Consider the following 14,807-nt stretch of genomic DNA (forward strand, 5'->3'; position numbering starts at 1 on the left):
ACCATTCTCTGTAAGCTCTAGAGATGGTTGTGCAGGAAAGTCCCAGCAGTTTCTGAAATACTCAGTCCACCAGCAACCACATTCAAAGTTTTCTTTCTTCTCCATTCTGATGCTCACGTCTGTAAAATTTCTGTAAAATCTGTCTCAAATAATGCTATGTATGGTCACTTTGCCACTTGGCTATAAATGGCAGAATATCCCCTGTTTGTGTTTTGTGGAGTTTGGTATACCTTAGTTAGATTCCCTTGCATTTCCATGTAAAAAAACTGTCAAGGGCACAATACATTGTTCAGAGGTGTGGCAGTGTGCTCGTTTGTCCCAAAACACTACCTCTTGTTCTTGAATCCGTTCTGCAGAATCAGGTGTTAAAGAAGCTGCTCCAGTGTACAAATACTGCAGTGTGCAAAGCAGATACGCTTATTCAGCAGATGCTATTTTCTGATTGGCTTTTACATCTTCCGAGCTAGAAAATATGGGGAATATGCTGGTAATCTCCCCCCCCCCCCCCCCCCACCCCCCCCCCACCCCCACCCAAAAGACAGTGGAACAAATATTAGTGCAATAATCTCACCTCTCTTTCTCACTCCACTGCCAAAGTATACATGAATGAATGTTATGAACGTGTCTGAGAAAGCAGTAAGTCCCAGGCTCGGTCTGTCGGCACAACAGTGAGCAGGTGCAGAAGTTAAAAATACTAGGGCCCACACACCACTCACTTCCTGGGTTTACTTACTGCTGAAAGGAGTTATGTTCATGCACTTCATTTGTTTGGCAAAGATGATGCAACCATAAGAAGTCATCGAGGCTTACAGGTCTCAAGTTTGCTTGAAGCATTCACAGGATTTGTGGTGTCTTGACAAGCTGCTTATTCACAATGCCATAAATCCTCACACCTTCATTAGCACTGCAGTGTAATTATAGAGGGAACAGATTTGGACTGCAGAACAATAAAAGCCACCATTGCCCAGGCAGTAGTCCTTAATTCAGCTACCAGCTGTTTTCCAGATGTTTGACTGCAGGCCTTGAGGCTAACTAAACCATAGCTATGACTATCTTTAGCTCAGTGTGTGTCTGTGAGTATGAGAATGACAGAGAAATAAGTAAAGCAACTGACAGAGCAGGGAGAGGGATGGACTTCTGCGTGTGGTTGGCGTCAAGAAAGGATGACGTTCTTCAGACACGGGAAATACTTCTTACCATTTAGCTTTTCTCGTGTGTGTGTTTTGGGATCTTTCCGAGGCCAACGTGTTCCCTCTCTGTTTTTAGTCTCTCACACTGCAGCACTCAGGAAAGTGTTTTCACCAAAGACTGACCAAGAATACGGTGCAATTTTCTATCACACAGATGCACAACATACATAGTTATATTACTAGCATACATTTATAAACACATTCTAAAATGAAAAAGGATTAGGGTCAAAAGGGTTTCGTTTTATTTTGGTTTTTAAAGAAGGAACTGAAAGCTAAAAGTAAAGAGTCAGCAGTTTCAGCACTGTATCATATTTTGTAAACACAGGCAGCGCTCATTCCTGTTTTATCTTTAACATTCTGTGTGTTTATATAATGCGTGTGCGATTGTGCATGTTCGTGTCTATGGGATAATGTGGCTTGTTATAAAAAGTGCTTTAGATGCTCAGTTAATGCGGAAAAGCGCTATATAAAAGTAACCGTAAACTATGTCCTATAACTAAAATATAGCTGTAATATAGCTATATATAAATGTGATTATGTCCTATATAATTAATATAATAATAATAATAATGGATTCGATTTATATAGCGCTTTTCTAGGCACCCAAAGTGCTTTACAATACCACTATTCATTCACTCTCACATTCATACACTGGTGGAGGCAGCTACAGTTGTAGCCACAGCTGCCCTGGGGCAGACTGACAGAAGCGAGGCTGCCATATCGCGCCATCGGCCCCTCTGGCCAACACCAGTAGGCAAGTAGGGTAAAGTGTCTTGCCCAAGGACACAACGACCAGGACAGAGAGCCCAGGGATCGAACTGGCGACCTTCCGGTTACAGATGCGATTCCCAACCCCCTGAGCCACCGTCGCCCCGTTATGTAGTTATTACATAACTACATAATTATAACTATAAAACTATATCATATATGATAACATCCTATAACTATATATTGTTGGTGCATTTAGTTTACAACTTATATTGAGTTACTGTTACTTTTTGTCAAGTGTAGTTTGGTACACTTGTTGCAGTTAATAATTTGAGCTTTATTTTTGAAGTAATGAACTCCTCTGCACAAAGAGTCATGTGACTGGTGCTGTGATCTTGATTTCAGTTATGTGTTGTTTAGGTGTTTATACTAGTGGATGTAAGTAGTGGTTTCCGGTGTTGGGCTGTTACAGGCCCTAAGAGTGAGACTCTCATAGCGATGACTGTTTCCCAGTCGGGTCAGTGTGTAAGTGTACTGGGCACAGGAATGCAACAAAAAACAAACCAAACAATCAGAAACAGACTTGATGAGGGTGGCCTGAGGGCCTGACGTCCTCTAGTGGCTTCTGTGCTCCCTGTGCGGCACTGTGGAGCCAGCTTGCCATAAAATACCAGTATTGGCAGGTCCACCACTCACGCTCTGCGCTTTTCACAGACGAGAGCAGGTTAACCTTGAGTCTGGAGAAGCCGTGGAGAATGTTGTGCTGCCTGGAACATTGGTCAGCATGACCGGTTTAGTTGGGCTCGCATGGGACTGTGTATTGTTATGTTTTGACCCACCTGATGCTGCCAGGTTCAGTGTGAGACTGTCCAGGAGCTTAATTATGCTCTAGTCCCGATCTGGGAGGAGATGCCCCAGGATGCCATCCATCGTCTCATTAGGCGCATGCCCCGATGCTGTAAAGCAAGCACTCAAGCATATAAGCCCCATACAAATGAATAGTTATGTCTATAACTTCTGTTCCCTGAAGGAGAGGAAAGAGGTACAACACATAAGTATGGGATATCACGCCCTCGCGTGTCTTGGCTGAAGAAACCTTTATTCACGCCTTTAAGGCAGATGACGTGTGATGACACGCGCACGGCCCCGCCTGCATATATAGCCGCTGTCATCACAGTCATCCCTCAGTTTGATAGCCGCTCTTCACCGAGCCAAACTGCTCAGTGGGGCCACCTTGTGTTGTACCTCATTTCTCTCCTTCAGGGAACAGAAGTTATAGACATAACTATTCGTTCCCTTTCAGTCGATTCACTCGGTACAACACATAAGTATGGGACATATATACATGCCCTGCAGAGCAGCCACCGAACCGGAATCGGACCACCACATCTTTAGTGAGTGGTAGACCCAGCGGAAAGGACAGCATGAGCCACCGAAGGGGCTGTAACGTCCAACCGATAAAACCGCACAAAAGTGTGCGGTGATGCCCAACTAGCTGCCGCACAAATATCAGCTACAGGCACCCCTTTAAAAAGAGCTCATGAGGTCGCCATCCCCCTGGTGGAATGAGCTCTCACCCCGTGGGGCAAAGCAAGACCTCTGGTGCCGTATGCCAGTGAGATAGCTTCTATAATCCAGTGGGACAGCCTCGGTTTCGACAGAGCTCTACCTCTATTTGGATTAGCGAAGCAGACAAACAGCTGGTCACATAAACGCACATTCTGAGTGCGCTCAATGTAGGTGCGTAGCACATGCACTGGACAAAGAGAATGCATCCTCCTCTGCTCCTCAGATGCAAAAGGAGGGGAGCAAAAGCTCAGCAACTCAAACTCCATTGAGCTATAAAATGCAGGCATGATCTTGGGAAAATAGGCAGCATTTGGACGCAATACGACCTCGTGGCCATCAGGAGAGAACTGTGTGCAGGAGGGATGCACAGACAGCGCATGAAGGTCACCCACTCGCTTTGCCAAAGCCAAAGCGAGAAGTAATGCAGTCTTATATGAAAGAAATTTCATATCCACAGACTCAATGGGTTCAAACGGGGGCTACAAAGGGCCTCCAGCACCAAAGACAAGTCCCAAGCAGGGACACTGGACTTAAGCACGGGCCTCAGCCGGTGAACTCCTTTCAGAAAACGTATGGCGAGGGGATGTGCACCTAGTGTCACCCCGTCAAAGCCAATATGACAAGCAGATATAGCTGCTAAATAAACCTTAATTGTCGAAAATGAAAGGCCCTTATCCAGCAGCTCCTGCAGGAATGTCAAAACATCCACAATAGAGCACTGAAATGGGAGTGTGGCGGTCCTGGCACCATTGCTCGAAGGCTCGCCATTTGTAAGCGTACAAGCCTCTAGTAGATGAGGCCCTAGCGCTCTGAATTGTCGCTATCACACTAGGTGGCAAACCCTTAGCAATCAAGTTTAACCTCTCAGCAGGTAAGCATGAAGGCGCCACAGGTCTGGGCACGGATGAAACACTTCTGCACAAGCCTGAGAGGGGAGATCCCTGTGGAGAGGAAGCTGCCAAGGACTCGCTGCTAGCAGGCTGATTATCTCTGCATACCACGACCTTGTGGGCCACCAAGGGGCCACTAGAATCAGAGAGAGGGAATGCCGACGCGCTCTCTCTAGAACTGGAGATATAATTTCTACTGGGGGAAATGCATACAGGAGCACGTCTGGCCATTGGTGCGCTAGCGCATCCAAGCCCAAGGGTGCATCATGGTCAATTATGGAGAAGAACAGGGGGCAGTGAGTATTTACCCTGGAAGCAAAAATATCTATTTGCTTCCAGGGTATCTAGGTCCCAAATCTGAGCCACTATTAAAGGGTGTAACCTCCGTTCTCTCACCAGAGGACCCCCCCTGGAGAGAAGGTCCGGTCCCAGGTTTGGGTGGGTGGGTGATTAAACTGAGCGAGGCAGCGATGAAACGCGGCCACTCTGTGCTCCGACAAACGTGCGTGGCTGGAAAGCGCGGATTCAGCGAGGTGAAGAGCGTAAGAACTGAGGGATGACTGTGATGCTATATGTGCAGGCGGGGCCGTGCGCGTGTCATCACACGTCATCTGCCTTAAAGGCGTGAATAAAGGTTTCTTCAGCCAGGACACGCGAGGGCATGATATCCCATTCTTACGTGTTGTACCGAGTGAATCGACTGAAGGGGAACTACTGAATTCCATTTTGAGTTTTTGCAATCAGAGTTTGCGTTTTTTTAAATTTTTTATTATTATTATTATTATTATTATTTTCCTAATTTATGTCACTTTGATTTTTAGAGTTGCTTTAAACTCAGCCCTCTATAAGATGATCATTTTTATTACCATCAAACGATGGCGCATCCTCTTATTTCTGACATCTTTACCAGTCCATATCAGTGTAAATATCCCAGCACAGGTTTTTTCCTCCTGAGGTCTGATGTGTTTTCAAAGTTTCTTTAATTTTTTTAGCAGTGTGAATTAAGATTATGTGATTTTAGCTTCTTTAGACATCCATAATAAGTTGATGTAACTCACTACTGTTTTTTTGAAAATATTTTTATTGAAAAAAGAAAACAACAGTACTTGCGGTTACCGAAATACAATCAACCCTTCTTCATTTTCCTAAGTAAATAAACTTATATAAAACAACGCATTCTAAAACACAGCCATCAAACATGTGAGAGGAATATAACAGTAACAGAAGTGCATTTAAACAGGCAATTCCTCTAGACTAGCAAAATAAGAGATAAAGGGTTGCCACTTGTGAAAAAATTTGGCTGTGCAACCTCTCAACGTATATTTAATTTTTCAAGTTTTAAAAAAAAAAACATGACATCTTTAAGCCACCGGGAAATAGTAGGATACTGAACAGACTTCCAATGCAACAATATTAGACGTCTCGCTAATAGGGATGTGAAAGCTATAATATCCTTTTGTGTGGAATAAAGTGTAAGTGAGCGAACAGGAATCCCAAATACAGCAATCAGAGGACAAGGATGAAGAGCTACCCCAAGAACAGTTGACATAATAGCAAAATACCCTGTCCAGAAACCTTGTAGCTCAGGACACAGAAAAAACATGTGGCTAAGGTGACAAGGAGAACGATGGCATTTATCGCATTTATTTTCCACTTCTGGATACAATTCAGAAAGTCTAGACTTAGAGAAATGCACCCTGTGTATGACCTTAGTAACTCACTACTGTTAAACATATCTTAATTTTCTGAGACAATAAATCTTCATATTTCTTTAAGTAAAAACCAGATTATAAAATTTAGTATCATACCAGTACCAGAGAGCTCTCTTTGCTGTAACAACCCAGTCTCACGACAGTTTATGAAATTGCCACAACATTTAATCTAGTGATTCATGTTCCGCATAACAAATTTCCAGTCTTATATTTGTGTCCTTGAACATGACTTTTCATCTGTCTCTTTTTATATGTACAAATTCATGTCCATAGACATGAAATGCTTTCCACTTTTAAAAGGCATTTGGAGGGTGGAGGTGGAGCAAATCGTTTTGCCACCACTCACGAAGACCCAGGTTTGAGTGATGCACGTCACAGACGTTCGTTCGTATCACTCTAAAACACGCCAGTATTTAGCTTAGAAAAAAAAGATCAGGTTCCACTTCTTTTAAAGCTTTATTTTCTGGGTTGCCATGGTGACACCTACCCGCTTTCTCTGGACAAAATACCTGCTCCTGACATGAAATCTACTTCCTATTGAAATGCATTCCTTTCAAGCTGTCAGTGTTCACTGACACAAAAAACTCTCAAAACAAAATGTGACAGAAAGAAATGGACAGGTTTTTTTTTTTTGGTTTTTGGTTTTTCCAGCCACTTCATGTTTTGTTCTGAGACTGCAGGTTGTATCAGATTTTGCTTTTTGTTGTGGCCACTCCTTGATCACAAAGAAATGTTGCATTTTGATTTATTTCCAATGGTTTATTAAAAAAGAAATGTGCTTACTGTTTACGATGCTAATGATTAAATCAATATGAATTTCCACATTTAAACAGCGCCCATTTTGCCTCCGTTCACCTGGCACTTCTACTCTTCTGAGTGTTAAACTCAGAGATACACAAGATTTACCTACCGCACATATTTCCTTATCTGCCACGAAAATAATGGCGATTTAGGTCTGTTATCGTCACCAGTCTTGTAGTTGTTCATCAAGAGCAGCACACTGATTGCCGTTCAGATAGCTAGACTTGCCATGGTTCATTTAGGACTGTTAACATCTGTGTGTACCTTGAAACCACACTCGGTAAGACTTAACACGCAAGAGCTGTAGATCAACTTTACACATCTGTGCTCTGCTATTGCATTATTTATACTTGTTTGTAATCCAAACTGAAAGGTATCTAATATTTGCAGATCGTAATAGTTTGCATCCATTTTTTTTTCTTCTCTTTTTTTGTTATAATGCACTTAACACTGCGGTGTTCCCTCGAGTTTATGTTCCTGTGTACTTGTGGAGCCTGTTCAGACATGCAGAAGAGCAGCTCATCGTGCTTTCTGTGTACACTCTTTCTGCTGACTTGTTACTTTTGCAGCAACAACTTTCAAAGTCTTTCGTTCCGCTTGCAACACTGAACTGGAGCACTTAGCAGTCAGCTATTTCCCACTTTTCATTTCAGTGTTTGAGTGGGCTTCTTCCTCTCTTTATTTGACTTTTTTGTCCTTTAGTCTGTCCTTTCTGATCTTCCTCTTTTTCTTGTCTTTTTTAAATACAATGCTAAGTCACAGCTTGTGCTATCAAGCTGAAGAAGAGGACGATTTAAGTGACAAAAGTGAAAGCAACACACCAGTGCACTGAAGTCATTTGATAATAAATGATAGATTTCTCTCATGTGATTCACTTTTTCATAAGACTCTACTGATCACAACATGAGCACAATAGGATACCAAACATGTTACTCTGAGGTTTCTTTAGATGCATCCTGTTTTACAGGCCTGTTTAAAAACATTTCAGGGCCTCACTGTTGTCCATAAATGCTGCAGCTTGAGTTTGTGACTGCTATTAGTGAGACGGCATAGATGGAAAAAACAAAAGTGACTTGCAACTTCCCCTGCCCTGGGTCACTGACTGCCTTTGAATTGCAGTGCCTGCTTGTTTATTGGGTTTCAGCTGAGAATGACTGGCATCCTGCCTCTTCCTGTACTGTTATATGTGCATGTGTGAACCCACCAAGAGTCCTAGAAACACGGGATGCATCCCAATTGAGGCCTTCGTCTGCAATTGCTTTCATCACGAGCGCTCACTTATCAGATAGGACAGGTTGAAATAAAGCTAATCAAAGGCCCATGAATGGATGAATGGATGTCTGAGCGCTTTTATGTGTTAGTGTGATCAAAACTACAGGTTAAAGGGAGGAGATGATAAGAGTGGGGGACACTACTGAAGTTCATCATGAGTTGCCAAGTTTTTCTGCTTCTGCAGCTTCCCTCCCATCTTTGATATTTCAGCGAGATTCCCTGCAGTTCACATGCTAGTGTCCCTCGCATTTCCATTTTTATAAATTTCCTCGGGGGGAGAAAGCCTTGTTTGTTTACTCCATGTTATAACTGGCTGTGTGCCATATTTCTCATTGCCCTCCACACTGTCCGTTTCTATTCCTGCTTGATTTGCGCCTTCCCCAATGCTGCAGAAGGTTTTTGTAACTGAGCCACATAACTATATTTAAATTTATGGCTCTCGATGATAAAATTATAGTCTTTAACAGAAGGCTTTGCCACAAGTCTGAAAACTCAAGCGGTTTAACAAATTCCAAACATTTTCTGCTGTTACAATAGTAGATGTGAAGAATTGTGCATCCTTTGCTGGAGGGTGAACTCTGTAAATGCTTGTATTTGTATGTGGATCACACAAGCATGTGAGGCTATTATAACTAACTAGGTCATTGTGATGAGACTACTGTTCATCTAAACTATATATAGTGCTAAAATGAAAATGATGAAGAGGCTGTTTTGTCTCTGTAGCCTGAATGCACAATGATTTTCCTCAGCAGACTAACAGAGAATTCTCCAAGCCCACTCATCCCTCTTTAATTCACTTACACAGTAAATTAGACTCTTGATACACTCTTAAAGGGAAGATCATGATGATAGAGGGGAAATGAAGTGCAGGTGATTCAGCAATTCATTACATTTTTGTAGAGTATTTTGTGATTCAAGTAAACATCTTTGTGTGGTGATTTCATGTGCACATGTGCAGCCTTTTTACTTTTATTAGTGATGATTATCTCATACTGTTTAGACATGAAAATGTAATCTATGAAGGTTATGTTTAATGCAGCATCACTTCATTCCTTAATCAGTCTTCAAGGGTAAATGTGGTGCCGTGAGAAACATCTGTTTTACGGGTAACTACCACAGTGGTGGTTTTGAGTACGTTGGCAGGTGTTTTGTGTGTCTGGATTCTCCGTGTGGTAGCATCCCCACTGTGCAAGATGAATCTTTACAGCTGTGTAGTTGAGATCAAAATGAAGGACTTGTTGGAAGACTTGCAGATTATCAGCTCAAGAAGTAGTGAATATAGTACTGCAGAAGTAGGAAGGTCAAGAAAATACCTGTGATGAGGCTGCTGTAATCCCATCGCCAGGGGATCTGTTTTTAACTCATCCAGGCACAGGACTGGCGAGCTTATGCCACAGTAAGTTCACAGGAATAGCTGGTAATCCTCTAGAATTAATCAAACTTGCATACCGTGATTACCTAATCAGGTCTGCACACAAACTGTGCTTGATGTCAAAGTCAGATTTGTTGTTTTATGGGTTATAAGCTATGAAACATTCTGGTTTTAACGTTATCCATTAATTAATGAACCCTGTAAATGATACTTTAAATCTCTAGTTTTCACATTCAGGTCTCTGTGAGCGAGTCTTGAGAAGTGAGCGTATGAAGCAGACCTTTTTTGTTACTGTATTCTGATCTTTTTTTAGAGTTAATGCATTTTGCAGTGCTGTTGGTTTGCAGTTTTTCTTATTTTTACCCATCACTAAGATTTTCAAGATCCAAGGCTGCTGATGGCTTTAACAGGCCTCAGTCTGGCTCTCTTTGTCGGTTTCTGGAAATTACCTTTTCTTCTTCCTCTTGGCTTTTCTTAAAGCTGTAGTAACAGCACTGTCACCACACTAGTAAAACCGTAAAGGGTTACTGCCATAGTCAGAGCAAAATACTGCCCTACACTGGAGCTCAGCTCAGGAGACCATAAGCAGAAGAATTTGAGTTTAGTTTGGTCATATTCGAGCACCGCAGCAGTCTTTATATGCAAACCTTGGATCATTAACGCAGACACTGGAGTCAAGATCAGGTTTCGTGTCATGTTTCATTCCACAAGCTCTCAGTTTCAGCCGTTTCCTACAGAGCTCTTTGCGTGTGTGTTGTGGAAAAAGTACAAGAAAATGCTGTACAGAGCTTTCGGTGTAAATGGGCTGTTTTGAAATGCTAACAAAATTGTGATTGTCAGTTTTTTCTTAGCCTATATAACTTTGAACTGTCTCAACAGTTGAGACGGTTCAAGCTTGTGCCATGAAGGGTCGCGGCACAGATGTGTGCAGTTGGATGTTTATTGTTCTATTGTGTCTGTGATGGTGTTACAAATATAGATATGGAAAACAACTTGGGCATTAATTAAATACCCGAAAAACCTGATCAAAAAATTTTTTTTCTAGCATGTTTGTGTAGGTAATACTTGTAGCCGAACACCACATCAGATGGTCTAGTTGCGTCATTTTTCTTAAGATAACCACTATGATTATAAAAACATAATAACATTAATTATAAAAGGCCTTTAAACTTATCACAATTATCCACTTCTGCAGTGATTGTCATTGCAGACCTGTTGTTCCAGACCTGCAGCTTCAGTGTTTTCCGTTCTGTGATTTTAAGCTTCCTCCCTTCCTTGCTTCCTCCTCCACCCTCCTGCTGTGATGTGGGCTTTTCTTTCTCTGTTCCTTCCATTATCTAGTCTTCATAAAGTGTTCTTTATTAATTGACATGATCTGATGGCACATGAAAAGGAGCGCCCAGCTATGGAAACAGTTTCACTGTAACAACAACAACAACAACAACAGTGCTCGATTCTTACTGTAGCCAAATTATGGTGAGACATTACGAGCAGAAACTGTGTAAAGTCCATATATACTCACAGAAATGTGCAAAAAGGCTACTTAGTCAGACTTTATCTGTGCTAAATTAGAAACCTGTCACTGACAAGGGCTTCAGACTTAATCTGTTATAGTTTCTGTTGTTGTCTGAAAAGGCACTCATCTTATTGTCTCGCACCTTTTCCTCATTTTTCCTGTCAACAGTTACGTTTATGATGTTTTAATGACTTTTCCCCCCCTCTCTGTTTTCAGACTGCCAAAGGCTACATCCTTTTGTTTGATGTGCTTGGTGGAGGGGATGACAAGTACCTCTATGAGCCTGTCTATCCAAAGTGAGTGCGCCACACATTCAGACTACTTTTAAAGAGCTATCGAACCATTGTTTGATAAATGTGTTTAAGATCCCCATTAGTATCAAAGAGGGTTATAAACAGTGCGTGCTTGAAGACGAGCCTACCTTGTGATTGACATTTTGCTGCGGTTTAAGCAGCATCACTCCATTTGTGTCTTTGGGTACACAGAAAGAGGAACGGTGGGAATTTTGTGGGCTTGTCTACAGTCTGTTGACACAGAAAAGAAAAGGGAACAACAGCAACGCTCACAACAAATAGAAGCCGGGGAAAAAATTGAGATCAAAAGACACTCATGAGAAACACAAATGACCATCTGCACAACTGTGCTAGGTGTTTTAGGCAGATCCACCCCTCACTCTTCATAACAGGTTTGCAGTAACAGAAGTATGAGCCACACAGGCCTTAGAGACTGGTCACTAACCAAATCTGTATTCCCTGATTCGCTGTTGGCAAGTGGTTGCTGCCTGCTGCTGAGTGAAATCTGTAACAAAGATCACAAAAAATCTCCTTGTAATTGCTTTTGCGACTCATTTTTGTGGGGTTTCAATTAGGTGGTAGTACCTTGTACCAGGTAAAAACTACAATCGGAGAGCCTCTGCTTCAATGAAAAAGCTGTACCTTGCTGCTTCAAGCATCATGTTATAAAGGCCACAGCTGTGAGTTTAAAGGCAAACAGTTTGTGTTTCAGGTTTCTTCACAGTTTCACTTTTGTTTAGCAAGTCGTTGGAGTGGGTTTTTTTGTTTGTTTTTTTTAAGGCATGTCAGTGTCTTCCATGCAAACTAGGCGCTACCAAATCAGTCACAAGGACATTATCAGTACATCATCATATACAGTGGGGCAAAAAAGTATTTAGTCAGCCACCGATTGTGCAAGTTCCCCCACCTAAAATGATGACAGAGGTCAGTAATTTGCACCAGAGGTACACTTCAACTGTGAGAGACAGAATGTGAAAAAAAAATCCATGAATCCACATGGTAGGATTTGTAAAGAATTTATTCGTAAATCAGGGTGGAAAATAAGTATTTGGTCAATAACAAAAATACAACTCAATACTTTGTAACATAACCTTTGTTGGCAATAACAGAGGTCAAACGTTTACTATAGGTCTTTACCAGGTTTGCACACACAGTAGCTGGTATTTTGGCCCATTCCTCCATGCAGATCTTCTCGAGAGCAGTGATGTTTTGGGGCTGTCGCCGAGCAACACGGACTTTCAACTCCCGCCACAGATTTTCTATGGGGTTGAGGTCTGGAGACTGGCTAGGCCACTCCAGGACTTTCAAATGCTTCTTACGGAGCCACTCCTTTGTTGCCCAGGCGGTGTGTTTTGGATCATTGTCATGTTGGAAGACCCAGCCTCGTTTCATCTTCAAAGTTCTCACTGATGGAAGGAGGTTTTGGCTCAAAATCTCACGATACATGGCCCCATTCATTCTGTCCTTAACACGGATCAGTCGTCCTGTCCCCTTGGCAGAAAAACAGCCCCATAGCATGATGTTTCCACCCCCATGCTTCACAGTAGGTATGGTGTTCTTGGGATGCAACTCAGTATTCTTCTTCCTCCAAACACGACGAGTTGAGTTTATACCAAAAAGTTCTACTTTGGTTTCATCTGACCACATGACATTCTCCCAATCCTCTGCTGTATCATCCATGTGCTCTCTGGCAAACTTCAGACGGGCCTGGACATGCACTGGCTTCAGCAGCGGAACACGTCTGGCACTGCGGGATTTGATTCCCTGCCGTTGTAGTGTGTTACTGATGGTGACCTTTGTTACTTTGGTCCCAGCTCTCTGCAGGTCATTCACCAGGTCCCCCCGTGTGGTTCTGGGATCTTTGCTCACCGTTCTCATGATCATTTTGACCCCACGGGATGAGATCTTGCGTGGAGCCCCAGATCGAGGGAGATTATCAGTGGTCTTGTATGTCTTCCATTTTCTGATGATTGCTCCCACAGTTGATTTTTTCACACCAAGCTGCTTGCCTATTGTAGATTCACTCTTCCCAGTCTGGTGCAGGTCTACAATACTTTTCCTGGTGTCCTTCGAAAGCTCTTTGGTCTTGGCCATGGCGGAGTTTGGAGTCTGACTGTTTGAGGCTGTGGACAGGTGTCTTTTATACAGATGATGAGTTCAAACTGGTGCCATTCATACAGGTAACGAGTGGGGGACAGAAAAGCTTCTTACAGAAGACGTTACAGGTCTGTGAGAGCCAGAGATTTTCCTTGTTTGAGGTGACCAAATACTTATTTTCCACCCTAATTTACGAATAAATTCTTTACAAATCCTACCATGTGGATTCATGGATTTTTTTTTCACATTCTGTCTCTCACAGTTGAAGTGTACCTCTGGTGCAAATTACTGACCTCTGTCATCATTTTAAGTGGGGGAACGTGCACAATCGGTGGCTGACTAAATACTTTTTTGCCCCACTGTACCTCTGTGTGACCAGCAAGTACCCTCCTGCAACCACTCTGCAACTGGTTGAGAAATACACTGTGTAAGCTGGTGTTTACCAGGAGGACACTAACCTTTCTCTTGATTTTACAGTCGGTACTTTCATCCTTTATATACATATGCAGTGATTAGTTGAACAGGGCCCAGATTGCACTGGTTACCTCTTCTGTCAGTGATGTTTGCCTCGCTAAACTGCTGTGTCTCCATCACCTGTGTCTACATATACAGTCAACCATAAGAGAGAGAACAGGAAACGCTGCCTTGAAGTAAAACTCTTAACTTATTCACTCTGGCAACTGCAGTTGCCAGTTTAATCTTTTACTGTGTCTGTGATGCAGACTTTGACAGTGAAAGGTGGTTATGTAATGTTATGGGTGTGGTATCATTATGACTATCAACATGTGTGGGGGGAGGAAAGCAGTAGCAGGTATACAGGTGCAGTTTACTAGTAAACACTCTGTTTGCTCATGATTGCATTTGCGTCATTAGAGCAGGCGGTGAAATTATAGCTGCAGTTTCTCCATTACCTCCATAGCTGATCCTCGGAGGATTAGAAATATTCAGAGCACATTCAGATTTTTCATTTATTTCTTTTTTGCAGCATTTAGCTTTTTATAACTGAAAAAAAAACACGTTTTCCTTTTTCTTTCTTTTTTTGCCATGAAGTGTTGATTAATAGGACCGTAAGATAATTTAAACATTCAAAATCTAGAACACAATAAAATATCCATGAAGTTTAGCAAAGTGAATACTTTTCCGTCTGCTTAGGGATGTTTGCTCTCTTCTCTTGCTAATTCTCCCATGTTTGTTCACCATATAAAGCATTTGTTTGATTGAAATGCGGCTCAAAGCGTGTACTTCACATTCCTTTAGAGCACACCAGCAGCGTTTGAGCAAGTTAGGACATATTCAGTGTTCATTGTCAGCTCTGTGACTTTGCAATTTTAGCATTTCACTGGGTTTACTTTCACGTAACTGGGAGTAAAATGTGTGTTTGGAATGA

General features: G+C 42.2%; 1 protein-coding gene across 4 annotated transcripts in view; it reads left to right on the forward strand.

Moving 5' to 3' along the window:
- Positions 1–14,807, forward strand: part of ric1 (RIC1 homolog, RAB6A GEF complex partner 1) — a 45,310-nt gene that overhangs the window by 12,196 nt on the left and 18,307 nt on the right. For all 4 annotated transcript variants that reach the window (XM_082540994.1, XM_082540995.1, XM_082540996.1 and 1 more), the window contains exon 3: positions 11,247–11,326. In XM_082540994.1, the coding sequence (XP_082397120.1) occupies positions 11,247–11,326 (80 nt within the window). The remainder of the gene's footprint in view (positions 1–11,246; positions 11,327–14,807) is intronic.

The sequence above is a fragment of the Aulonocara stuartgranti genome (genome assembly GCF_965226115.1).
Source record: "Aulonocara stuartgranti genome assembly, chromosome: 7".
Lineage (NCBI taxonomy): Eukaryota > Metazoa > Chordata > Actinopteri > Cichliformes > Cichlidae > Aulonocara > Aulonocara stuartgranti.